Here is a 25,820-nt window from a genome sequence, read left to right as displayed (position 1 = left end):
AATCAGTCTGTAGGCCACCTCCTCCCGTGCTTTCGGAGTAATGTTTTTATTGTGTAGTTGCGTGAATGTGTCTGTGTGTTTATTGACCACTATTCCTAATTCCCTCCCCTATTTAATTCTAAGCTTTAAATTTTCTTTGAGCTTGTGTAAATGTTCTTAGTTTGGTGATGTATTAGATGTTCATTGTTTTCTAGGTGTCTGGTTAGGGATCTGCAAGAAGGGTGCATGTAGGTGCCGAAATAGTGTGTAATGGTGTGTGTTGTTTTGGATGGGGAGAATTTTGTTGAGTCTTGAACCGAAATAGTATAAGGTCAAGGGGAAGTTTTCAGGGGACCTAACTACTTTACCATAAATTATAAACGAAGTGCTTTATTTTTTGTTTCGATATTTTGTAGGTTAATCCCCCCCTTCTTTTTTAACTTGTATTAATGTGTTGTGTTTGATGTTAGCCAATGTGTTTCTGAATATAAATTTTCTAGTGATTTTGTATATGTTTTTTATGAAGTAAGGAGGTGGCTCTACACTGTTGGCCAGATACACAATTTTGGGCACTATCAGGTTGTTTACTGTAATTGCCCTTCCAGAGGTAGTTGTACCCATATATTGAAATTTTTAAATTAATTTCTTTATCTTGTCTGCTATTTCATCCCATTGTTTTTTAATGTAGTGCCGGGTTTTTGGTCCAAACGATGCCACAGATTTTAATCTTTTCTTTCTATCCTAAGCCTAAAAGGGAAAATTGGGGGGATATTCCACCTACCTAACCACATTATGGTTGATTTCTGGATATTCATTTTGGACCCGCTCGCCCTCCCAAAAAGTGTAAATTTCTCAATAATTATTTTAACGTCTTTTTCTGAACAGGAGAAAAGAGTAGTATTGTCTGCATATGCCTTGATTTTAACTACGGGATTTGGCCCTGGGATTTTAATACCTACGAATTCTTGGTCTAACATAAGGCTTTCTAATAGGGGTTCCAGGCAGAGGGTGTATAAAAAAGGGGAAAGTGGACAACCTTGCCTGACCGATCTTTTAATAGGGATCCGATCACTGAGAGATAGGTTGATAATTAGCTGACTTTTGGCATCCGTGTAGACCATTTAAATATATAATGTCAGGGACTTGTCTATGTTTGTCTTGTCTAGTATCCTAAAGAGGTAGTCGTGGTTCACTCTGTCAAAGGCTTTTTCTTGGTCTATGGTCATGAGGGCTGCCTTCAAATCTTTGTCTTTGCAGTAGTAAATTACGTCTCGTATAAAGTGGTTAAGTTCGTCAATATTTCTGTAGGGTTGCTGCAGTGGTGGTCATGTCCTATCAAAAGGGGGATTAGGGGTTTTATTCTAAGGAAAATCATTTTTGTCAGCAGCTTGTAGTCTGTGTTTAACAGGGAGATCGGTCTGAAGTCACTTGGGTGTGGTGTTATCTTCGGTTTTTTTTTTGGTAGTAAAAGAATGTATGCGAGATTAAAATCTGTGGGCGTCTGACTTGTTTCTAGCATTTCTTTGTAAATTGTTATTAGTAGTGGCCCTATCTGGGGGAGGGGAAGGTTTTGTAGAATTCGTACGTCAAACCGTCAGGACCTGGGGCTTTATCGTTTTGTGTAATGTCTAGGGCAGCCCTCAATTCTTCCAAGGTAAAGGGGGTGTCTGTAATTGTTTTTTTCTGTCATTGTTATTGTCTTACAGTTTTCTATGAATTTTTTTTTTGTATGTCTATGTCTGTCAGTTCTTTTTTATACATATTTTTGAAGTGTTCCGTCATTATTTCCAAATTTTAAAACCATTTTCGTTTCTGTTCCGTCTTTGTCTTTTATGGTCTTAATTGTCTTGTCTTTTTTTGTGTTCTGTTCTATCGCTAACATAGGCGTAGCCAGGGGGGGGGTGCAGAAATGAAATCCCACCTGCGGGGGGGGGGGGACGGAATTATGTGACTGATTTTTGCTTTCATTTTGTTTATTTTAGGTGAGATTTTAATACTAAATCATCACTTACCACAGCACAGCCGAGGGGGTTTTGAGTTAAAAACCCTCTACCAGGGGGCTTTGACTGTAAACCCCCTACCAGGGGGTTTTGAGATTTTGAGATTTTAAAAAAACCCTATCAGGGGGTTTTGAGATACGAAACCCTCTACCAGGGGGTTTTGAGTTTAAACCCCCCTACCAGGTGCTTTGAGTTAAAAACCCCCTAAAGGGGTTTTGAGTTTAAAACCCTCTACCAGGGGTTTTGCAGTTAAATCCCCCTCTTCTATAAACAAAACTAAAAAAATGCAAACGACAATTCCAAATTCCAAGAAAACAGCTAAGGAAAAAAAATTACGATAAACCCCCTCTCAATATAAAATAAAGCAAATTACACACTCACAATTCTATGAGCGTAGCCAAAGGGGTTTTGAGTTTAACCCTCCCCTCCCTCCAGTTGGGGTTTGAAGCTAAAAAGTACCTATTCAATATAAAAAAAAAGCAAATTACACACTCACAATTCTATGAGCGTAGCCAAAGGGGGTTTGAAACTGAAAACTACCTCTTCTATATTAAAAAAAAAAAGCAAATTACGCACTCAAAATGCTATGAGCGTAGCCAAAGGGGTTTTGAGTTTAAATCCCCCTCCTCCAGATGGCTTTTTTTTTTAAAGTATAAAACCCTTCCAGATGGTTTTGGTGTTTAAAATTCCCCTACAGAGCGTTTTGAGTTGGAAACATCTCTCTCTTCAATATTATTTTAAAGCAAACTACAGTCACCAAATTCTATGATTGTAGCTAAATGGGGTTTTGAATTAAAAAAAACAACAAAAAAACTCCACAGATTTTTTTGTTTAAAACAGATGATTTTGACGATAAAACTTTCCTTTTCGATATAAAATGTAACGCGAAATACAGGCATGTAATTCCAAGAGCGTAGCCAAGAGAGTTTACAAATTTCAACCAGTGACTTGGGCTCCATTAATAAAGTGTGAATAGTCTTCTGTCGAAATTGAAAAACACTAAATGTGGCTTAACAAAGATGGCTAAGACAGATATTAGGAGTCAGTTATAGAGATTGGGTTTAAATCAAAAAAACATATGCCGAACTGGGAGTCGAACCCTTAGTAAGGTTGTGACAGAGCGTCGCATGAGGTTTTGCGGGACATGTTCTCCGACAAAATGAATTACGCATAATAAGAGTTGCGGAAACAGCTTGCCGGAAAATGCGCCGATCGGCGCGAGAGGGTCTAAGCCAGTAAGAATAGCACATTAGGTTTTTGAAATTAAACTTTTTAATAGCAAGATAATGCACTGTAGATACCTCAGAATATGCATTTTGTTGGCTTTCAATACCAGAAATAGTGCTCTGCGGCGGGGCTTCGCCCCGCGCTGGGGGAGCGCTGCGAGCTCCCGCAGACCCCCTTGCTAGCAAGGGCGGGGAGTCTACAAGTTTTCCACTAATTCCAGGAAGAACCTATTCTAGGGCACAATAAACATCTTCCGAAAGGGTCAGAATGTAATAAAGATTAATTATGTACACACACACACACACACACACACACACATATATATATATATATATATATATATATATATATAATTTTTTTCCGCGGGGGGTGGGGGTAAATCCCCCCCCCCCCCGAAAAAAAATCCTAGCTACGCCCATGATCGCTAAGAACACTTAACTTGGCTCTTTCGTCGTTCTAGGTTTCTTAAACCGTATCTCGGACCCTTTATATTTGTACATATTTATTGCTTCCAATTGATCCTTTATTTGAGCTTTTTCTCTTTCATCCTTTGAAAAGAAAAAAGTAGCCGTTGCATCAGAACTTTGAATGGTCTAAAATATTATGATGTCGGATTTTCACTATCTTTTCTAGTTTACGAGATATAAACGGGACGAAAGGACAGACGGACGGACAGACATTCCACACAAAACTGCGTCTTTTCCCCTTTCGGGGGCCACTAAAAATGTTGAAATCATAGTTTAATTCATTTTTTTAAAGTTACAAACTAAAAAGATAAATTAAAATGTGTAAAACCTTTCAACATGTTGTAGTGGTTGAAACGCACATCCGTTTTTTGATCATATATATATTTTTTGTATATGTCTATGTGTACATGATATCAACAGGGTTGATTATAATTTAAAAAAAAAAAAAAAAAAACTTTTTTAGTCACAGTCTCCATTTGAAGAGGGATTGGTCAAGTAAGATGGTGGCAGAAGTGATGGAGCCAATATCTGCACTTGAACGTAGCAGCACTATAAATGTCGTTAAACATTTTCCCCCAAAAGCTTTTGTGCACAATTTTTTAAAGTCACGTGGTGGTGTTTAATTTCTGTATGTCTGTAGTGGGAATCTGATAAGCTTGTCAGGTCAATATTTAGAGTTTATCAATTGATTTGCAGTAAACGATAATTTATTAACTGCGGAAACATCAAGTACATGCTTTTTATAGCTTAAACCTTAGATAAAGCAGAAGTGTATAATAGATAGGACTAATAGTCTTTATTAGACGTATTATTGAGATCTAGATCTACATCTTAAGTTATGCCTATGTAGATAAGAGCATTAGGATGACGAACTTCAGAAAAACAAAATTAATCCACACCCTCCCTGCAAAAAAAGTAAATAGACTGTCTGTCTAACTGATTTTAATAACCTGGTCAGTTAGACGTACACATGTTGGCCTAATGTACTGTAATGTATAGTCCATGATGGCAAGACCACCCTGTTTTTTTTTTTGCGCGTTATGCAATAGTGTATGTTGAGAGGTCAGACTAATTGGCATGGTTGTCAAGCATATGTACGTAGATATAAATTTTACACTAAAATAGTTACATTGGTCAAATGTAGATATAAATTTTACACTAAAATAGTTACATTGGTCAAATGTTTCTTAAAATTCAAGAAATTTCGTTTTTATTTCTTTGATTAAATGTGAAATTCTAGATGTATTACTTTTATGAGATTTTAAGCTTTACCAGTACTGTAAGATTTTTCTTTATATTGTTATAAACCTGGTGGTGGCACAGAGAGGGATAGTGGTGTGTGTGTAGTCAGCCGACGCAAATCGCTCCAGGCCAGCGCTAGATGAGCGGTCAACCGTGACGAGTTACGACGGTCAGCCGAGACGAGTGTCAACATGACGGTTCGGGAAGGATCGAAGTCGTGAACAGAGCTCAGGAGCGTCACGAGGGATGTAGTCATCTGACCACCCAGAAACGTCGAGCGATGTTCCGTCCGGTTCTAGAAGGCCATTAGGGACCCTATATAAGAGCGGAGGTGTCGCAGTCAAGAGGTGGAGAAAAGGGTCTCAATACAGCACGGTTCACGACAGAAGGTTCACGGCAACGGCTCAGAACACGGTCGACTACAGCACAGTTCAACGGTGTGGTTCTGTACGGAGCATTACGACGGTTCAGTGCGGGGTACTGTCAAGTACAGTTGAGACGACTGGCGTCTTGATCTTGGTCTGCGATCGAGTCCGACACAACGAGCCTAGTGTGTGAAGTCAGTCCTGAACTGTTGAACCCAGTGCAAGCCCGGAACGAGACGGAGAGGCCAGTGCAAGAGTTGATACGGCGGTACGGTGTTATCGGAGAGATATTTGTACAGTGTACGTGTTGCCAATTGTACAGTATTGGCTGTTATTCATTCAACTATTAAAGTGTTACGTTACTTTGGAGCCCTGTGTTGTCAAGTTCTTTAAGTTGGTGGTGTATGGTGCAGTTTGCAGAGAGCCTGGATAGTGAGATTCGTAACAATATAATAAGCCAATATAATGTTTAAAAACATAAAAGTACACTTCTTTTCTAAAGGTGTTAATTCAAGGCAAAAATACAAACATTGGACACATATTTATTTAGGCTTTTTTTTTTTCAAATTTTATTGTGAGTTTATGAAGAAACATCTTCCTTAGCTGCCTTTATTATGGCGAAAGATTTCAACAATGTCGGATGATTAGCTAAGTCTAGATCAACAGCCCCCCCCCTTTCCCCCCAAAAAAAAAGTTATGAAAAGTTAAATTTTAATTAATTTTATTTAGTTTAGTTTAACCATCTTATGCAATTGGTGACAAACCTTTAGTTTAACCACTTTATTTTAGTTAAAACTTAGTTTTGGTTTAACTTTTAAAATTTAACATAGTTCCCATCACTACTATCTATTGTAATGAAAATATTATTTCGAATAAAAAAGTTTATATTTTTGATTTGGGTAGACATTATTTATCATGGTATACATATAGATTGTAATATGCGTAAACTTCGCGTACGTATTAATTTTTTAAATGGCCAATCCCTGAGATGAAATGTAGGCCCCACTACGTAACAAAAAGAAGAAATCATCCTTCTGTCGAACCATGAAACAAAACAAAACTAAGGTGTAGCCTAGATCTTGCTATACTACGCGGTACACCTTCAGTATATTTTGCTCTCTGCGCAATCATTTCATCTTTCACTCTCCTTATAACTTCTAATTCAGTCAGAGCCTAGCTCTTTCTTCTTCTTTTTACAAATCTCATATCAACTCACTCTGTCTGTTTGGTAAACATTTTGAACAGGCTATTTCTTCCTATTCCCCATTCTCGTATCGAGTCGAAACTTTGCAACATATTTCATTGTTTAGGGACTAAACATAAATCAAAAGTTTTAGCAATTAGTAATTTTAAAAATGGTAATATTATTTTATATCGAAAATGGGAAATTAGTCTTACATTTTTGAGACATATTGCTGTAAATGTGGAGTTCTTCCCAATATATATATATATATATATATATATATATATATATATATATATATATATATAACTATTTTTATATTTTGATTGTTTTTCTTTCTTTTTTTTTATTTATTTCAATCATTCTGTCTATTACTTTATCCCCCATTTGCCTCATTTTTATCTTGCCTCTTACTATTTTCCTCCTTACTTTCTGATTTGTAATGCCTGTAGCCCCTTAAGTCTGTCAATCTTTCTCTGTCCAGGTTGATATCACACTTGACATTCAAGTTCCACTAGAGTCAAACGTGTCGGTCAATAAGGTTTTTGAAACACTCATCGCAATAAATTGCTAGTTGCAATGAGTTAAACAGCAAGATGTTAAACTAGCAGGAAAATATTAAACGGAATGGAGTTAAACTAAAACATGGAGTTAAACGAGTAGCAAGTAGTTAATAACAGAAAGGAGTTTAACAGATGTTTAAAACTAATAGATTCATTAATATTAATGTTTTCTGGGATTTTGTGCTATGACTTTATGTTCTCATTTCTTTTAGCTATATACTGCTCCTATAGTGTCTTGCATGGCTTTAAACATTTTACCAAGGGCTGAACTTTTCTTTTCACGGTTTGTAAATGACAAAGAGGATATAGACTCGAGGGTGTGAACAAATGAATAACAGCCTAATTAACGACCCTAGTATGGGGATACAGATAGACGTGATGAGGTGATTACAGATTATCGATTAGTTAAATTTTAACAGGCTCTAATTAGTTGTGATACACAAACGATTGTCCTATCGGATACTACAGTTAGGCTAAGCCAATCACAGCTGATAACAGGATTTGAAGAAAGCTTTAGACGAGGCGATAATTGGTAGGTCTCACATATAAATTCTCAGCTTCTTTATGATATAATACTTTTTTTTTTAAAGTTAAATTTTTCTAACCTGAACATTTAAATTGAATAACATAAATAAATATATGATGCATTCGCCATCTCCACTAAATCGCAATCTTTTACCTAGGCCTATCCTAGTATCAAGTTGATGCTTTTAAAAATACCCTTTTGTCTTTACATTTTTAGTGGCCGCCAAAAGGGGATAAGACGCTATTAGTTTTGTGTGGTCTTTCTGTCCGTCTGTACGTCCGTCTCATTTGATCTCGTAAACTAAAAAAATAGTGAAAATCCGACATCATAATATTTTAGACCATTCAAAGTTCTGATGCAACGGCTGCTTTGTTCTTTTCTGAAAGCGAAAAATCTAATTTTTAAAATAAATTATGGAAGCAGTTTTTTTTCATAAAAATACACTATTTTTACAACTATTCACTATTAATAGTAACAAACACGGAAGACTATTTAGTAAAGGAGACGGCCATTTACCATACTTTTAACACATTTATGCAAACGGTTTTAGAATGTTTTAAAAAATAGTGTGTTTTTTTCTACAATTGTATTTGCTAAGTTCAGTAAGTTCTGTCATAGTAACTACTACATTTCCAAAAAAAATGTTTATTTTTTTTAAAAGAGAAAACAACTATTTAGTATGCTGAGAGCAAGTTCTTGAAAATGAAGAAAATGTCAAGGATGAAACAAAGCGCAACATCTTTCCAAAGTGAGGGACAGTCATTCACAGCGACAGTGTTTAATTGCTAATCTGAAACACATTTTGTTTCTTTAAAAAATTCTATTGTCCTCTATTTCCTCCACAGACCGAGTCATGAGCCTAACATCCAAAGCTCTATTTACTTTGGTATGTTTTCCTTTCGTTCTTGCTGGAGTCAGCAGTCAAGTACTGATCAATGATTCTCAAGCCATTCAAGATTTCCTCCTTGACTACAACACTCGAGCTGGACTAATAGCTTATGACCTTACAGAGGCCACATGGAATTTCAATACTAATCTGACAGATTATAACCAGAACATTACGGTCAGAAAAATTTCTCTTTTATATTTACTTTCTGACAACTCAAAGGGTTTTCAAGATTAATGACAAACAATCTCCAAATGTCATTGTGTTCTTTGTGCGATACAAACAATTAAGTTTGTTAAAAACGGAAACAAAAATTATTTCGTTTCTTTTGCGATTAATGTCAAATATTTCAAGTTTTTGTGTAGTGGAAATTCTCTCTCTATGCTAAAACAAAAGGTCAAGGACACTAATTTGAACTCCAACATTGCCAACTAAATGAAAGTCTGAAACAAAAAAGTTTTTACACAATTTGATTCCGCAGTGCTAAAATAATAGACACAAAAATTATTATGTATGTATCATTTTAGAAACAGCTTATCAACAGCGGATATACCAAATTTGTTTGTATTTATCCGCCATGTATGAACATCTCCAGTATCAAATGCTAGTAGGTTTAACGCTTAATTATAATAATTCCATTAGAACAGCAATACTTTTTAAACTAGTGTGGATCTGGAAACAAATAGTTCATCGTAGTCATCTGCTCTTTGTTTGAAGTTTCTGTTGACGTTCTTTAAAGCAATAGATAGAAAAGAAGAGAAAGCAATATGAAGAGATAAGGAGGCGAGGTAAAGAAAAACGTAAGAAAATTCAAAGAGGAAGATTGTGAAACAAAAAGACAAAATAAATCTTGGTAAGGATGTCAAATCGAAAGAACACTGGTAGTTAACAAAATAAAATTAATTTGTGTTGCAAGCGAGAGCTTAGAAATTTTATATACTGCTAGTGTTATCGGTGCACCAGCTTGAATTTCACATTGTCTATCTAGAATGCTTCTCTTTCTTCTATCTACAAAATCTTATGTCTGATTTTGTTCAGTATTAGGATTTATATCTCTTACTCTATACTCCAAAAGACCTACATTTTTTTTTATTGTAGCTTGATGAACAGCTAAAGTGGGATCAGTTCTAAAATCCCAGATCTATGTTTTTATTGAAGTTTGATTAACGACTTAAGTTCTAATACCATAGATCTATTTTTTTAAATTATAGCTTGATAAACAGCTCAAGTGGGATCAGTTCTTACAAGAAGCAGCCAGCAATGCTACTGGATATGACACATCAGTTATGTCCGAAGCAGACAAGAGACAGTTTCATATTATCAAAGATATTGGCATTTCGGCACAGACGAATGAAACCAAACTTAAGCGAGTAGGTCACACCCTTGACATATAGGCCTATGTTGATGTATTTCCTTGAACTTTAACATCACCTTGAACTACATATGGCATGAATTTGTTTTTTATTTAGTCATAACTACTTTTCATTTAAACTTCGTATCCTACACTTTGATTATAATTTACCAAATTATTTTTATGGCAATTGATGTGAGCGGACTTTAAATCAATTTATTGCGTAATATTATTATTATAGTATGTAACTCTCAATCGATAGTTACATAGGGTCTAGGGATAATATTTGTTTTTATATCTTCACATGAACTACAGTGTATTCTTAAATTAATTTAGCTAAACAAAATCTTGAGTGATATGGAATCCATCTACAGTACAGCTAAAGTATGCCTTAACTCAACAAACTGTGTTCCACTAGATCCAGGTATGTTAGACTGTTTATAAGGTGCTTGATGTATTAGATTATAGATCTAGGATTGAATCCTACTATATTATACATGTATAATACCTGTATATCAAGTGCAAGATTATATCTCTATTATCTCTCTCTCTCTCTCTCTCTCTCTCTCTCTCTCTCTCTGAATATATATATATGGTGAGTGAATATAATATGCTAGATTTTATATGATGATTTCATATCAAGGTCATTATTAAAGGATATATCAGCTGCTAGTCTGTATATCAGCTGCTAGCCCTTATATCAGCTGCTAGTCTGTATATCAGCTGCTAGTCTGTATATCAGCTGCTAGCCCTTATATCAGCTGCTAGTCTGTATATCAGCTGCTAGTCTGTATATCAGCTGCTAGTCTGTATATCAGCGCTAGCCCTTATATCAGCTGCTAGTCTGTATATCAGCTGCTAGTCTGTATATCAGCTGCTAGTCTGTATATCAGCTGCTAGCCCTTATATCAGCTGCTAGTCTGTATATCAGCTGCTAGTCTGTATATCAGCTGCTAGTCTGTATATCAGCTGCTAGTCTGTATATCAGGTGCTAGCCCGTATATCAGCTGCTAGTCTGTATATCAGCTGCTAGTCTGTATATCAGGTGCTAGCCCGTATATCAGCTGCTAGTCTGTATATCAGGTGCTAGTCTGTATATCAGCTGCTAGTCTGTATATCAGGTGCTAGCCCGTATATCAGCTGCTAGTCTGTATATCAGGTGCTAGTCTGTATATCAGCTGCTAGTCTGTATATCAGGTGCTAGTCTGTATATCAGCTGCTAGTCTGTATATCAGGTGCTAGCCCGTATATCAGCTGCTAGTCTGTATATCAGCTGCTAGTCTGTATATCAGGTGCTAGCCCGTATATCAGCTGCTAGTCTGTATATCAGCTGCTAGTCTGTATATCAGCTGCTAGCCCGTATATCAAGGGCTAGATTGTTTATTAGGTGCTCGATAATGCTTAATTGTACATCATTTAATAGATTGTATTTAAGATTCAAGATTGTATGTCAAATGCTAAATTCTATGTCAGGTGCTATATTGTATGTCATATGCTAGATTGTATGTCAGGTGCTAGGTTGTATGTCAGGTGCTAGGTTGTATGTCAGGTACTAGATTGTATGTCAGGTGCTAAATTGTTTATCATGTACTGGAGCAGTGATGGGCAAACTTTTTGAGGAGCGGGTCAAAAAATTAATTTATCTAAAGAGGACTAAACCCTACATATTTAGCCATATATGTAAATACTGAAGGATTAATTTACCTAATTGGAATCAAACAAAATAATAAATTATGATTGATTTTCAACCAACTGGTTAGTTTTAATTGATTCATGTCTTGTCTACACCTATGAATAATTGTGCGAAGTGTGAAAGAAATAATGTGTACACATTTTTACCAGACAGACAAACAGAGTGAGTTGATGTAAGCTTTGAAAAAATGCTTTTGAAAATAATGAAACACACTGGACAGCCCACTGAACTAAAGGGACGTGTACAGGTTTTATTTTATCACTCTCTAATGTCATGTTATGATTTTAACAGATTTAACCAAAATAATGGCCGAGTCACGTGATTATCAGTTACTATTAGATGTCTGGAAAGGTTGGAGTGACGCCAGTGGTCGTAAGATGAAAGATCTGTATCCTGAGTACGTAGAGCTAAGTAACGAGGCAGTTCAGTTGCTGGGTAAGTTCAGATACAGTCTATATGAATGTTACTCGATGCTTGTGTAATCGATTCTCTTTAAGTAGTTACAAGGCTGACAACCAAATCGAACAGTGGTAACAGGCTTTAAAAGCCTCAATTAACTGGCTTGCTTTGTTGAATATTAAAGCTTTATTTACATAGGCGATATGTTCACACACACATACACAGGGCCATAGAAACAGATATATACATATATACAAACCCCGTTTAGTCAATTTGTTTCGGCCCAATCTTATAAAGATGTGGGAGTATCAGTATTATGTTTGTTGACTTCTCAAAACAAAGAAGCTATCCTACCTCTGGATTATTTAAATGCTGGAAAGGACAATTTCAAATAGAATGAAAAGAAAACATTACAATTATAAATAAAAAAAAACAACTACTACACAAAACCTCTCAATTTGGTGTTTTGCTTCAACTCACGAAACCATCAAACAATAAACAGACCACAAAGTAACCACTGTGGAGTACCACACACACTGGCAGTTTAAATAAGTATATTTTCAGCAAATTAAAGAATACAAAGAAACCCCTACTATTGTAATATTGTTGTCTTAATAAGAGGACTATGTTATGGAAAGCTACCACATATCTATTTTGTTCTACATTTTTGCCAAACTACTGATCATAATTTTCGTTCCAGCTTCTAACTAAACTAACAGCAGACGAAAAATAAAAGTTTAGTTTTGTCAATGTTTATTTTTTATTTCAAGGGTACACTGACACAGGCGCCTATTGGCGATCCAAGTATGAAACTCCAACATTTGAAGAGGATGTTCTGGGACTTTATAACCAGTTACGTCCCCTGTATGAGCAGCTCCACGCCTACGTCCGGCGTAAACTTAAAGCCATATATGGATCGGACAACTTCCCAGCGTCTGGTCATATCCCAGCTCATATTCTTGGTAACTTTTAGGCCTATGAACATTTTTTTAATGGCATCGTATTTATAGTTCTAATATAGTGCACTCTTTATTCGACAAATAAAATGGTTTATTTAAACATAAACATATGAATTGGATCTATTTCCTATTGTTGACACCATATATGCAATGGGTGAAGACCTTTGAGAAGTTTATTCCTATGCCGACTTTTTTTTTAAATCACAAAGCTTTCATTAAACGTAATTACATCATATATAGACGATAAAAAAGACTTATTGGAAATCTCATAAATGTAAAGAATATTGTTCAAGCCCTTTGACAAAATATTTACCAAAGACTTGTTCTACATAAAAAGTCTCTAGGATGTAATTGAAACGTATTTAGTGTCGCATCCCAGGTTGACGAATGACTAATCATACAGTTTCTTGCATATAGTTAAATGCTTCCATCTTGCATGAGATGAATTATTAGCACAACGATAACATACGTAAAAGGGAAAATTATCAATTTGATTTTATCTAACAGGAAACATGTGGGCTCAGGAATGGGACAATTTAATCAAAGAGTTGAGCCCTTACCCCAAGAAACCAACGTTTGATGTCACCGATGAGATGATTAGACAGGCAAGTGCTATTCTTCTACCTGTAGCTTTTAGTTTTTTAATTGAAGCACATAAAGTGACTGTTAATAATTGGAACAAATTGGTCTGTCGATGTAGAATTAAGTTTAACAATATTAGTATTGCTCGGTTGTTCTCATTCTGATGTGTGAGAATCGCCTTAAATTTCGTTACCATCTTTCCCAAGAAAATAAAATCTCCTCCATTTTAAGATGCACCCATAACAGTAAGCTTTGAACGTCAAGTGCCGATAAAGTTAGGGGTTAGCAGACGGAGGAAATGCTCCCGTGGCACTTCCGTGGAAACGTCTGCCCGGGGAAGCGGAAAGGCTAAGAACGAGAGCAAACATGGCATTCAGTGAGCTATCACAAATATGCTCAAACGAGTGCACTTGCACGTGGTGGGGATGTGCTTGCTAACCACTCCGAGACCCCCATTGCTTCGTTCCCCAACGGAGACCATACGGGCGGTGATGGTTTCCCCACGGGGTCAATTGGACATTATAGGCACATGGAGGGTCCCCCCCCCCGTGGGCCCGGCCTCTGGCCTCGCACGTGTCGGGGGAAACCGTGTCGTTGGCTGAATGGACCATGTCCCACGACCAGACGAATGTGATTAAATGATCATCGAGTCGCAGGGGGACTCCAGACAGATGGGCTGGTGAAGAGCCAATTCCTCATCCTGGCCACCTAGATAAAAGCCTTTCCCGGGTCACATGGTTCATAAAAGGGATGCGGTCATCTTGAACCATACGTGGACATCGCAACGGGGTCAGCAGCGTCGCAGGTTTTGCCATGGAGTAACACTGACTAAGGGTCGCCGGCTCCTGATTTTTCCTCAGGGTTGATTCCCGAAGCCTTTTCCAGGTATCAGAGGTTTGAATTAAGAGTTTTTCCTCTCCTTGGTGGGGAGCCAGCAATGAACCCCTCCTGCTCAAGCTTACTGGTTTAGGCGCCAGGTACTCGCCGAACTCAATATCTGAATCACATGTGAAGGTCAGAAGTTACTAACGTCAGAGGCTATTTGAGACGCATGCCATTAGAAAGCATTTTATAGGTAGCTGAGTGCTTATATCTATTACCACTTCCGGTAATGACAACCTAGTAGAACCATTATAAATAAGCATCCGTCATCTAATCTTCCTCACTCGTTGATTAGGCTTCTTTAAATTGACATCAACATGTAAGCATGTAATCAAAACGTAAACACTAGAGTACAAGAATCTGATTGACATAGCGAAGAACATTGAAATTAACTAACACTGATGTCCGACAATAGTCAATTGGTCAAACCATCTGTGAGTGGGGCTAGCAAACAAGTCAATCGGCTTGAGAAACTTACATCAAAATGAACTGCTCATAGTTTACCTGGTTTCACTTTCACCGTCATGTTATAAGTTAGCTACCTGACTAAGGCCAAGAAAATGTTAATTAATTTATCGTTTGTAATTAAACACTTAGCAAGGCTTACCATGTTATTTAAGCCGTTAGGTCTAACTCGAACCTTGTTTAAGCTTCTAAAAAGAAAAGTAAAGTTCCCCTTTCAGACCTTGCGATCTATAGGGCAGATGATATAAAGGAATCTGTTTCTATGGCCCACGGTTATCGAGGGTGTCGTGTGTCCAGCACAACGACCAACCACCTTTACTTTTCTCCAACTAGTGTCAGGTACCCATTAGAGCCCAAAGATCCAGAAATTAAAAATCCTAATCTTCACCAGGATTTGAACCCTGGACCCCCGGTCGGAAAGCCAAACGCTTTAACACTCAGCCACCGCGCCTCCTAAAATGTATATAGATACCTAGATACATCTAAAAACTTTCCTGTTTCTTTTTTTCTTCTTCTTATTCACAGCTTTTGTTCTCAATTGTCGTAAAAATGCCATTCAGCACAACCGAACTGTTTTCGATAATTAAATCTGGGAAGGCAAATGAATATACAACTTAAATGTTTTAGCCTGCATTGAATGTAGGCCTACTAGTCCCAATTATTTCAATATTTCAGAACTACACCGCTTTAAAAATATTCCAAACTGCTGACAGCTTTTTTCAATCTCTTGGTCTAATTCCAATGCCTCCTGAGTTTTGGAATAAATCAGTGTTTGAAAGACCGGCTGATGGTCGAGAAATTGTGTGTCATGCTTCAGCCTGGGACTTTAACAATGGCAAAGATTTCAGGTAACAGTGCTAGGTTTATTTTTTGGTCACGTGACAATAGTTTTAAAGAATGAACAACTTTTGATCTGTAAAGTGGAAAGAAAGAAGAAAATGGATTGGGGGGGGGGGGGCAGAGCTCATATGTTTACCTTATGTTCAGTAGTCTCATCATTGAGTCTCGTTCATGAAGGCCAAGAATGCAATTAGTATGTACATAACGCGCACAAGTTTTATTTGTTTTATGTATGTTGTTATTTCCTTGCGATATTGCATTTTTTTCAAGCCCAACAAGAACACGGATACACTAGTTCTCATATAGCTGTTGGGTATAGGACGTTTCCTTTATCATTTCTTGCCACCAGAATAAAACAGTGTACAGTAGTGAACTCCAAAGACTTCAATACAGCTCATCACGAGATGGGGCACATCGAATACTTCCTTCAATACGCCAATCAACCCATTGCCTTTAGAGACGGTGCAAATCCAGGTCTGTGGTGTTAACTTTATAAAGAGCAGGTCTGTGGTGCTAACTTTATATAGAGATATCTAAATATTATGTCATTTGTGCAAATTAGTCACTACTCTTTTAGAAAGATTGTTCTTATTCAAGCGTGGAGGAAAATAACTTTTGATAAAGTGGAAAAGCATGTTTTCCTGTTAGATATTGTTATTTTTTTTTTAGTAATATTTGTCTAGAATGTTGTTTGCAGACGATTTATTTTTTAAAAACTTTTAAAAACAAAATTTTGATATTTAAATTAATGTATAAAAACAAAAATTTACTTACATCTGAATCGAATTTTTTTATCGTCTTAGCTTCGAATTTACACCTTTACATCTATTTTTACATCTACCTTTACATCCACATTTACATCTACATTTACATCTACATTTAAATCTACCTTTACATCTACCTTTACCTCTACCTTTACATCCACATTTACATCTACCTTTACATCTACCTTTACATCTACCTTTACATCCACATTTACATCTACCTTTACATTTACCTTTACATCCACATTTACATCTACCTTCACATCGACCTTTACATCCACATTTACATCGACCTTTACATCTACCTTTACTTATACCTTTACATCCACATTTATATCTACCTTTACATCTACCTTTACATCCACATTTACATCTACCTTTACATCTACCTTTACATCCACATTTACATCTACATTTACATCTACCTTTCGTCTACCTTTACATCTACATTTACATCTACCTTTACATCTACATTTACATCTACCTTTACATCTACCTTTACATCTACCTATCCTTTAGTTAGTTTGACCATTGAGGCAACATACATGATCTGTGACCGTCTTTCTTCTTCTTTTCTTTTGACTCGAATCAATGATTGACCGATCAAGTAATTAATAGTGTCTTTGCATCCATTTCTCTGTCTGCCACTTCTTCTATTACCTGGTACTGTTCCCAAAAGGAAGGTCTTTGTAAACCTTGAGAACCTTGTAATATGGTCATATTTTTTTTTTTGCTTTTTTCTGTCTGTAGTCAGCAGGCCATGGTGGGGTCCAATATTGTGATCCTGTTTTGAATCCTCACATTTGTGGTGCGGTCTATGGATCCTTATATCGCATCTCGATTCCATGGCTAGGACTCCACTCCTCTAATTCGACAGTTAGCGTCCAAGAATGTCAATCAATTTAATGCCAAGGCCTATGCTTTTATCTTGAGCTTTGCAAGTGCTGATGTGGACTTTGCAGTTCTAGACAATAGTTCAGGTTTGGTTCCTTCGTCTGAGACGATAGCTCTGAGGTATATAAAACATCATACGCTTGCCAGGTTTTTGTCTATAATACGGATGTCCATTTTAAACCCTTGTTTGCCATTGGTTATAATGTGCGTTTTTCGACATTGATTGGCATACCTTATGCTGCGAAAATCGTTTCTATTCGCATCACCAAATCAGCTAGCTCTTCCTCTGTCCTTTCCAGTCCATATGAATCATCTTCAAAGCGACAGTTAGCAATTCTTCTTCCACCAATGTCCACAGTACCCTCGTTACCTTCAAGAGCATCCTCTATTATCCTTTCAAGGAAGACACTGGAAAGCGTTAGTGTTACTACAATATAAACTAATTTCAAGAAATTATCGTCATGAAACATTTAATTTGACATTAAACACAGAAAATCTCACGTCACACAATAAATATTTCGATCTTTTCTTCTGTCATAAAAAAGCGAAAAAAGTATTAAAATATTGGTTGCATAAATTCTCTTGTTGTCGTAAATTACTGTTTATATGTATTAGACCACATACAAGAGTATATAGATACTACTTTATATCTATTACTACATTGTTTCAGGATTCCACGAGGCTGTGGGTGACACCATCTCATTATCAGTCAATACACCAGAACATATGTATGCTATTGGTTTATTGAAGGAATCCATTGAAGACAAAAGTAAGCAAATAAAATGTTGTCATCTGATAAGAAGATGCATGTAAGGATAACATATATCATTGTTATAGAGCATGACGCAACCCCCCAAAAAAGGAGGACAGGTTCTCTAAGTCTTTCTATCTCACCTCTACTAACAGATAGTGTAGACTATCTCACCTCTACTAACGGTTAACGTAGCCTTTCTATCTCACCTCTACTAACAGTTAGCGTAGCCTTTATCTCTAGAATTAATGGAAGGAAAGTGATCAGAAGGTGTACTAAGAAAACGCTTTAGGGACATCCTCAAAGCATCTCTGAAATCATTCAGAATTGACCCAGTCACTTGGGAGACAGAAGCACATGACAGAGCATCATGGCGTGTGCGCTGTCAAATCTGCAGCCGAACATTCCGGGCTGACATAGGTCTCACCAGCCACATGAGGAGGCACAAAACCCCATGCAAAGCCCTCAGCCTCCTGGATGACAAATGTGGTCATCATCGAACCACGATGGACGAACTATAAATATCTCTAGAATTACATTTTACTGCTAACATTTAATGCACATTAATTTACATAGTTACTTCAACACTGTCGTTCTTGATTTACCAAAAATTTACTTAGTTACTTCAACACTGTATTACTTGATCTACCAAATATTTACTTAGTTACTTCAACACTGTATTACTTGATCTACCAAATATTTACTTAGTTACTTCAACACCGTATTGCTTAATCTACCAGAATCAGATATAAATTACTTGATGAGTATGGCCCTGGAGAAAATAGCCTTCCTTCCATTCGGTTATTTGATTGATCAATGGCGTTGGAAAGTGTTTCGAGGAGACATAACTCCAGATAAATACAATGAAGAGTGGTGGAACTTGAGGTAAGTATTATCATTTTTGTTCACTGTGTTATTGGAGATAATGTAAGAACCCCCAACCAATTAGGTCTAGGACTATGTTGATTGGTGATCTAACTCTGCGATTAGTAGCATGTGCCCCTCACTATTGGACTAACTCAGCGTACTGAGTTATAATTTAAATGCGAAAAATATAATTGGTTGAAAGCTTACAGAATACGCTTTGTTCTCTAACATTTTCCAAATTCTTCATCTAGTCAAAACAAGACGGATAAAAAACAACAACAACAAAAAAAAACAAAAAACACTAATCTCTTAAATCGGCCCTAACGATTTTGATAGAAATTATTCAATTTATATATATCTTTGAGAAATGAATTACTAGCTGATTGGCCACAATAGAAAAACTTGTGGTTTGACCGTTTTGATGTTTACAATATATAATAAGCTCTACACTCAAATTTAGTCTGGAGGTTTAACCTGCATGCTGATCCCCACTACGTGAGTACTGCTGAGTTTTTCAATGTAGGGAGATTCTTGCTGACATACGTAGAATAGGAAATGATGCTTTGTAGGGGATTCCCCTGTGATAACCTGTTCTCGAAAGTATGGTCACATTTGCTGCGAGATTGTGGTAAACCTTACAAATAAAATATAAACGATGATAGAATCGTGTCCACCACGAAAAGAGCTTGAGATCAATACCTATATCAAGTTAAATACTTTGAGGTTTCTATAATGTAATTTATATTAAAAAGTTGTGTTTTTGGACTGAAAATATTTTTTTCAGAAGGGATTTTCGTTAAAAGTCAAATTTTATTAATAAAATGCTAAATATTTTAAATTTTAAAGAAAATTTTGTATAGGGCCTAATATATTTTTTTCTATCTGAAAATGAAGAAAACTAACATCATTTTTTTTCCGAAATCGACTATTTTATCATTGAGCAGACCTCTAAATGAGCGTTATTAATGTACGAGTTTCTTGAATCTATAGAGTAGCACGATGGCAGATAGGAACTATGGGCCCAACAAGGGCGGCAACAAAAAAAAAACGGCCAAAAAAAACGCCTTTAAAGAGAACCAACTAAGATATTTTTTATATAATAATAATAAATTGTTCATTATAAATTGATTGCTGTCATCAGGTCGTACTGTCAGTCATGTGACCTACCTCATTATACTGTTTAACTTACCTGAAAATGTTTCTCTGTTTATACAAAGCTTTTGTCAGCTTACTTTGTTTGTAAACAGTTGGCCCACGTGATCTCTTCCAAACCTATTCTCGCATCAAGTTAAAACTTTGCACGATTATACATTGGATTAGACAAGACAAGAAGTAATAGAATAAATTACCAAAAATTAGTCATTTAATTACCGCTAATTAATTAATTAATTAGTTACATTGTTTGATACCAACAAGGAAAATTAATCATTCAGTATTCACAGATACGGCAAAATATGTAGGGTTTCGTCCCCTTAGAACACCTTTTTTTTCACACCCATTCTTGGATCAAGGTGAAGCTTAAAACAATTATCTATCGTACCGAACAAAACATGAATCAATAAAAAAAGTTACCAATTAGCGAAGTAATTATTAATAGTTAAGTTTTTTATTCGATATCAAAGAAGAGAAATGACTTCTAACTCACTTAGATTATTATTTTTTTTAATGATTTTTTTTTTATTTTGCTTGTTTATTTTGGATTTATATTTATTATGTGACTGAGGTTGAATTCATTGAACTTTGATCCACTTAACAATGAGATATCGTATCGTATCGGTGTTTACTTCCAGGTCTTGCTAGTCTCCGATTTACTTTCAGAGGCAAAAAGAATGAAAATAATTTAAATATTGACGTTCAAAAGGAAAACACACCTCATCATTGTATTTGTTCCATATTTTGTTTTTTGTACTTTCTAAAATCAGGTGTCGATATCAAGGTATCTTCCCTCCTGTAGCAAGATCATCTGATGATTTTGATCCAGGTGCCAAATATCATATTCCAGCCAACTACCCATACATCAGGTAATACTAGAAATGTCATGATATTAACTTTCATACTATGTTTCAATACGTGTTTCAAGTACAAATATGATTTCAGAGTTGAACCTGCAGAACTATCGTCTAAAACTCTCTACGTGGCGCCTAACAAAATTTCATAAAAACTTTCACTCCTACTACCGGTCATGTGATCCACTAACAATTCTCATTTTGTTTCAAATCAAGAACGACAGTGTTGAAGTAACTATGTAAATTAATGTGCATTAAATGTTAGCAGTAAAATGTAATTCTAGAGATATATATAGTTCGTCCATCGTGGTTCGATGATGACCACATTTGTCATCCAGGAGGCTGAGGGCTTTGCATGGGAAGAATGTTTGCCGATTGGTAAGGAGCTTAGCTTCCAAATCGAGGGATCTCGGTTTCTATGATTTTAACTTAAGGATTTTAGAACGCCACTGAAACCACGCATTTCTAAAGGCTATTTGAAGTTTATATTAAAGTTCAATCAAGTACAGTGTGGTTTAACCAAGGTTAATTTTTGACATGTGACATATAGAAAACTGAATAATACTGCATGAACATGGCAACATTTATATTGTTATCAATTGAGGAATATACGTTTCTATGACTATCATTGGGAATTTTTCCAGAATATTCAAGAATTATCGATAATTGTAGAGCTATAGTCTAGTCTACAATACATGTGTTCTGACCACAATTCTTTATGGTAGTGAGACTTGGGAAACTTACATGCGTCACGAGCATAGATTAAATAGCTTTCCTTTACGCTGCCTGCAACGCATCTCTGGGAGGAATCATGTATCCAAACAGTATGTTTTGAAACTGGCTAATATACACAACATCTATGCTCTTCTGACACATAGAAGACTACGCTGGCTTGGACATGTCACCCACATGCCAGATGGAAGAATACCAAAAGACATCCTATACGCTGAGCTTGCGGAGGGAGTCAGACCCAGGGGCCGCCAGAGATGTCTGAAAGCGAGACATGAGAACCACAGGCATCAACGAAAGTATGTGTGAGAAGACAGCATGGAGACAGACTGTGCGTGCTGGTACGACATTTGCCGAGAGCAAAAGAAACGAAGCTGCATTAGTCAAGAGAAATAAAAAAGCTGCACTGTCATCTAGCCCTAAAACAGGTGCATATACATTTATGAACTGTGGCAAACTCTGCAGCTCCAGAATTGACTTTATCATTCATTCCAAATTCTGCCCCGTCTTAAGACGAAACCAAAGCCATAGACTCATCTGGGCGCACCCATTGTCTTCCTAGACAGAAGAAGCCATATATATATATATATATATATACAGGAGAAAAAGAATAGAAAAAGAAAAGAATGAGAACCAATCAAATGCAGATTGGCAATAAATAAAGAAATCTAAAGGATTTGAAAAACATATTTAATATATGAAACTTTCATGTCTTTTCATGTCATTGGATGATTGGACTAATTCTAAATAGACCCCGCTGCAAGTCATTTTACACTAACGTTCTGTTTGGTCTCACATTAATACGTCCGTGTTCATTGCTTTCAGTGCATAGGTTTCTAATAATCAAAATAGTTTTCTTTCCAGTTATTTCGTTAGCTTCGTGATACAGTTCCAATTCCACAAAGCTTTGTGTGATGAAGCTGGGTATAAAGGACCTCTACACAGATGTGACATTTACAACAACACAAAAGCTGGGAAAAAATTGAGGTAAAGGGGATATTATTTTTATAACTTGGCTTTTTAGTTATTTCTTAAACATTATTATTAATAGTTTAAGGGGAGAGTATTTTTAAAATTTGGCTTTTAAGTTATTTCTTAAATATTATTATTAATGGCTTATGGGGAGAGTATTTTTAAAATCTAGCTTTTTAGTTATTTCTTGAATACATTATTATTAATAGCTTAAGGGGAGAGTATTTTAAAAAATAAGCTTTTTAGTTATTTCTTAAATACATTATTATTAATAGCTGAAGGCAGTGTCTACCAAACTTTTTACATATATGTACCGCTTCTATAATTGTTTGTAACGTCAGTATCTCAAGGATGCTGTTATAACCACTAAACATGAATGGATTTAATCAAATAAACGATAAACGAAACCTACGTTCCTACACTACTAAAATTATAGAGAGTAGTCATAATGACGTCTGCATGGCCCTCCTTCCTAGTAAGAACACCCAAAAAGCAAAGTAAAAAGGCGTGGAACTAGCCGGAGCCATTCCTCCTAATTAAAAAACAAAACAAAACAGGTTAAATTAAATCTTATAAGAAAAGAGTCAGCACTTGTCACATAACACCCTCTTGATCCATGGGCCACTGAAATAGATGACCCTTACATCATACATCATCCCAGTGGCGCTACAGCCCATGGAGGGCTCTGGCCTGCTTTAACACATCCTTCCATTCAGATCTCTCCTGGGCCTTTAGTCTCCACGCCCTAACCCCAAGCTGCTTCAGATCTGCTTCCACGTCATCTATCCATCGCATTCGGGGTCTGCCTTTGGGTCGCCTGCCTTTTGGTTTTTGCCTGTATACAATTTTCGCCCCTCTGTTGTCTGACATTCTTTCAAGGTGACCTGCCCAACGTTGTCTGTTCTTTTTTATTTCGTTCACTATTGGTGGGTCTTCATATAATTGATATAACTCATGGTTAGTGCGTGTCCTCCACCCTGTTTCATCCTGTATGGCACCATAGATACATCATACATCACAAGGTCTGAAATGGCGAACTTTAATTACTTATTGTAACAACTTGGATTTAAAAAAATACTTTTTTTTCCTCGCCCCCTAGAGAGGACGCCCCGCAATTTACAAAACGCTTGCATAACATGTTGGAGGCTTCAGATAACTAGTCCAAGATTTTAGAAGAACAGCGCAGTAGTTTCAAGATCAGTCAGCTCTCTACACTTTATTTTGTTTTTGAATATAGTGTCTTGGGGTGCGTTACCATCGCTGCCAGTATATTTCGGGCCTTTCGATGAGTATGCATCTCTGGAGGTCATGGTCGTCATTTTCTTGTGACACTCCAGAAGTGCATGTTTTGCCATTATTTTCAGCTCCGGAACATGGGTGGTCTGAATGTTAATGACATGTTTGCATGCAAAAATTTATTTTGAGATAACATATAAAAAGGGTTCTTTTTTTTTCTGAAAATTGAGTTACAACTGGCCCATTCTTGGTTTATAATTAGTATAATTGTCAATTCATCATAAAGATTTTTTTAAAGAGCTCCTTCGTCGTAATGAAAATAGTTCCTCTGATTGATCATAATTGGATTTTATCTGAAAGTTTTTAAATAATGAGTTCAACTGTACACTTACTCATTTTCATTTTTTTTCTCGTGCATTTAGTGACATGTTACAACTTGGACGATCTCAACCCTGGCCAGTGGCTATGAAAATAATGACTGGTCAAACCAAAATGGACGCTCAGCCTCTAATGGACTACTTCAAACCTTTGATTAACTTCTTGAAGAAAGAAAACGGCGAAGATATCGGCTGGCAACCTAACTGTCCATCATACTAGAGTTCATGACAACATCAACAGCTTCTGACACAGTGAAACAAACTTTAACAAAAACAGACTCTAACACAGTGAAACAATATTTAACCAAAACAGACTGTGACACAGTTATACAAGCCTCAGTGATTTCCTTTAAACATATCTGGACCCATCGTAGTTTGTATATCATATACAAGGCATTTGAACATTAAAATGTTTTGCACAAGATGAAAGAAATGTAAAATATATTTTGGTCTTTAATACATGATTTGTATGTTGCAAATATGTGTTTGTGTATGCAAATGTTGAGGCCTTCTACCGCCTTCTAGATCGAATGGTCTCATGTGGGTATAGAGGGAAACGAAGCGGCAGACAGGGAAGCAAAGAGAGACCTAAATCAAGCGGTGTCAGGAACCCTAATTCCTAGCTTGGACCTAGGACAGAGTATAGCCTCTGCCTGATAGCGAGTGACAGGATCGGTACGAGGCTTAGACCCACAACAAGCTTAGACGGGTGGAGGCGGATGCCAGGTGGCGGTCCACATCTAAGTGTCTGACAAGGCGTGGAAGCAAGGTCACGTCGAGACTTAGGATTGACCACACCTACATTACGCACTCCTTAGTGCTAAAGAAAGAAGAACTCCCTCCCCCCACTGTGTGATTACTGTGACTGTTATCTCACCATGGAACACATCCTCCTTGTTCCCCCCCCCCCCCCCCCCAGATATAAGAGAGAAGTATTTTACTATTTGAGCTATGAATGGACATTATTTTTAATAATTTAGCTGAATGACATTTATTCTTGAGGGATTTTGGGCACGACAATGCCTAAATTGTGCCGATGTGCCAAAAACCATAATATTAAATATCATATCTGTAACGAAAGGTCTCGATTACCCACACACGCCCACACGTACCTAAACCACTAAAAGAAGAAATGAAACCATGTTGTAAAGGTTATTTAATTAATTCCTCGTCCGACTGGTTGATATTTTAAAGTTTTTTATTATTACTATTATTATTATTATATTTCCCACTCCAAGCTTGCACGTTCTTAAGGTGGAAGGAAATGTAGACACAAACTATAAATAAAACTTTTTTTTTGAAAAACAAAGCGCCATTTAGTCGGCGCCGTATCTCTCAATATTGCAAGGTTTATTTCAATTTTTTCTATATAACAGAAAAGTAATTAGCACTAATTTGTTAAATATTTCTTGATTTTTTTCTATTCATTCATGTCATCAACAATGAATAATTGTGCAAAATTTTCACTTTTTCCAAAAATGGGAAGTGGGAGAATAGAATGAGACAGAATCCACCCTGACAGACGAGTAAATCAATATAAGTCTTGTAACACTTCTTGTATTTCGAGAAAGGATCGAACTAATTTCCAAGAAATTTGACAGTTTAAGTTGATATG

General features: G+C 36.4%; 1 protein-coding gene across 3 annotated transcripts; it reads left to right on the top strand.

Moving 5' to 3' along the window:
* The first annotated feature begins 7,447 nt into the window (after nucleotides 1-7,447).
* On the top strand, nucleotides 7,448-24,662 carry LOC106073291 (angiotensin-converting enzyme-like). Of its 3 annotated transcripts, none has more exons than XM_056005059.1 (14): nucleotides 7,448-7,558; nucleotides 8,398-8,615; nucleotides 9,650-9,808; nucleotides 10,126-10,213; nucleotides 11,774-11,917; nucleotides 12,652-12,843; nucleotides 13,348-13,445; nucleotides 15,445-15,617; nucleotides 15,959-16,083; nucleotides 17,938-18,036; nucleotides 18,759-18,903; nucleotides 20,808-20,906; nucleotides 22,473-22,607; nucleotides 24,251-24,662. In XM_056005059.1, the coding sequence occupies exons 2-14, from the start codon at nucleotides 8,406-8,408 to the stop codon at nucleotides 24,423-24,425; spliced, it is 1,842 nt and encodes a 613-aa protein (XP_055861034.1). In that variant the 5' UTR covers nucleotides 7,448-7,558; nucleotides 8,398-8,405; the 3' UTR covers nucleotides 24,426-24,662. The 3 variants fall into 3 exon arrangements, with proteins under 3 accessions (XP_055861034.1, XP_055861018.1, XP_055861028.1); XM_056005043.1 differs by lacking the exon at nucleotides 7,448-7,558 and adding an exon at nucleotides 8,232-8,300; XM_056005053.1 differs by lacking the exon at nucleotides 7,448-7,558 and adding an exon at nucleotides 8,236-8,300 and having other exon boundaries at nucleotides 22,485-22,607.
* Nucleotides 24,663-25,820: the final 1,158 nt, after the last annotated feature.

This window comes from Biomphalaria glabrata, chromosome 1 (assembly GCF_947242115.1).
Source record: "Biomphalaria glabrata chromosome 1, xgBioGlab47.1, whole genome shotgun sequence".
NCBI lineage: Eukaryota > Metazoa > Mollusca > Gastropoda > Planorbidae > Biomphalaria > Biomphalaria glabrata.
This window is presented reverse-complemented; position numbering and strand designations above follow the sequence as displayed.

Bases quoted from the DNA above. Each gene is read 5' to 3' on its own strand.
- LOC106073291 (XM_056005043.1), top strand. From the start codon at position 8,255: ATGAAGAAAATGTCAAGGATGAAACAAAGCGCAACATCTTTCCAAA. The intron at 12,844-13,347 runs GTAACTTTTAGG...TTTATCTAACAG, and splicing joins TATCCCAGCTCATATTCTTG to GAAACATGTGGGCTCAGGAA. The intron at 15,618-15,958 runs GTAACAGTGCTA...TCTTGCCACCAG, and splicing joins AACAATGGCAAAGATTTCAG to AATAAAACAGTGTACAGTAG.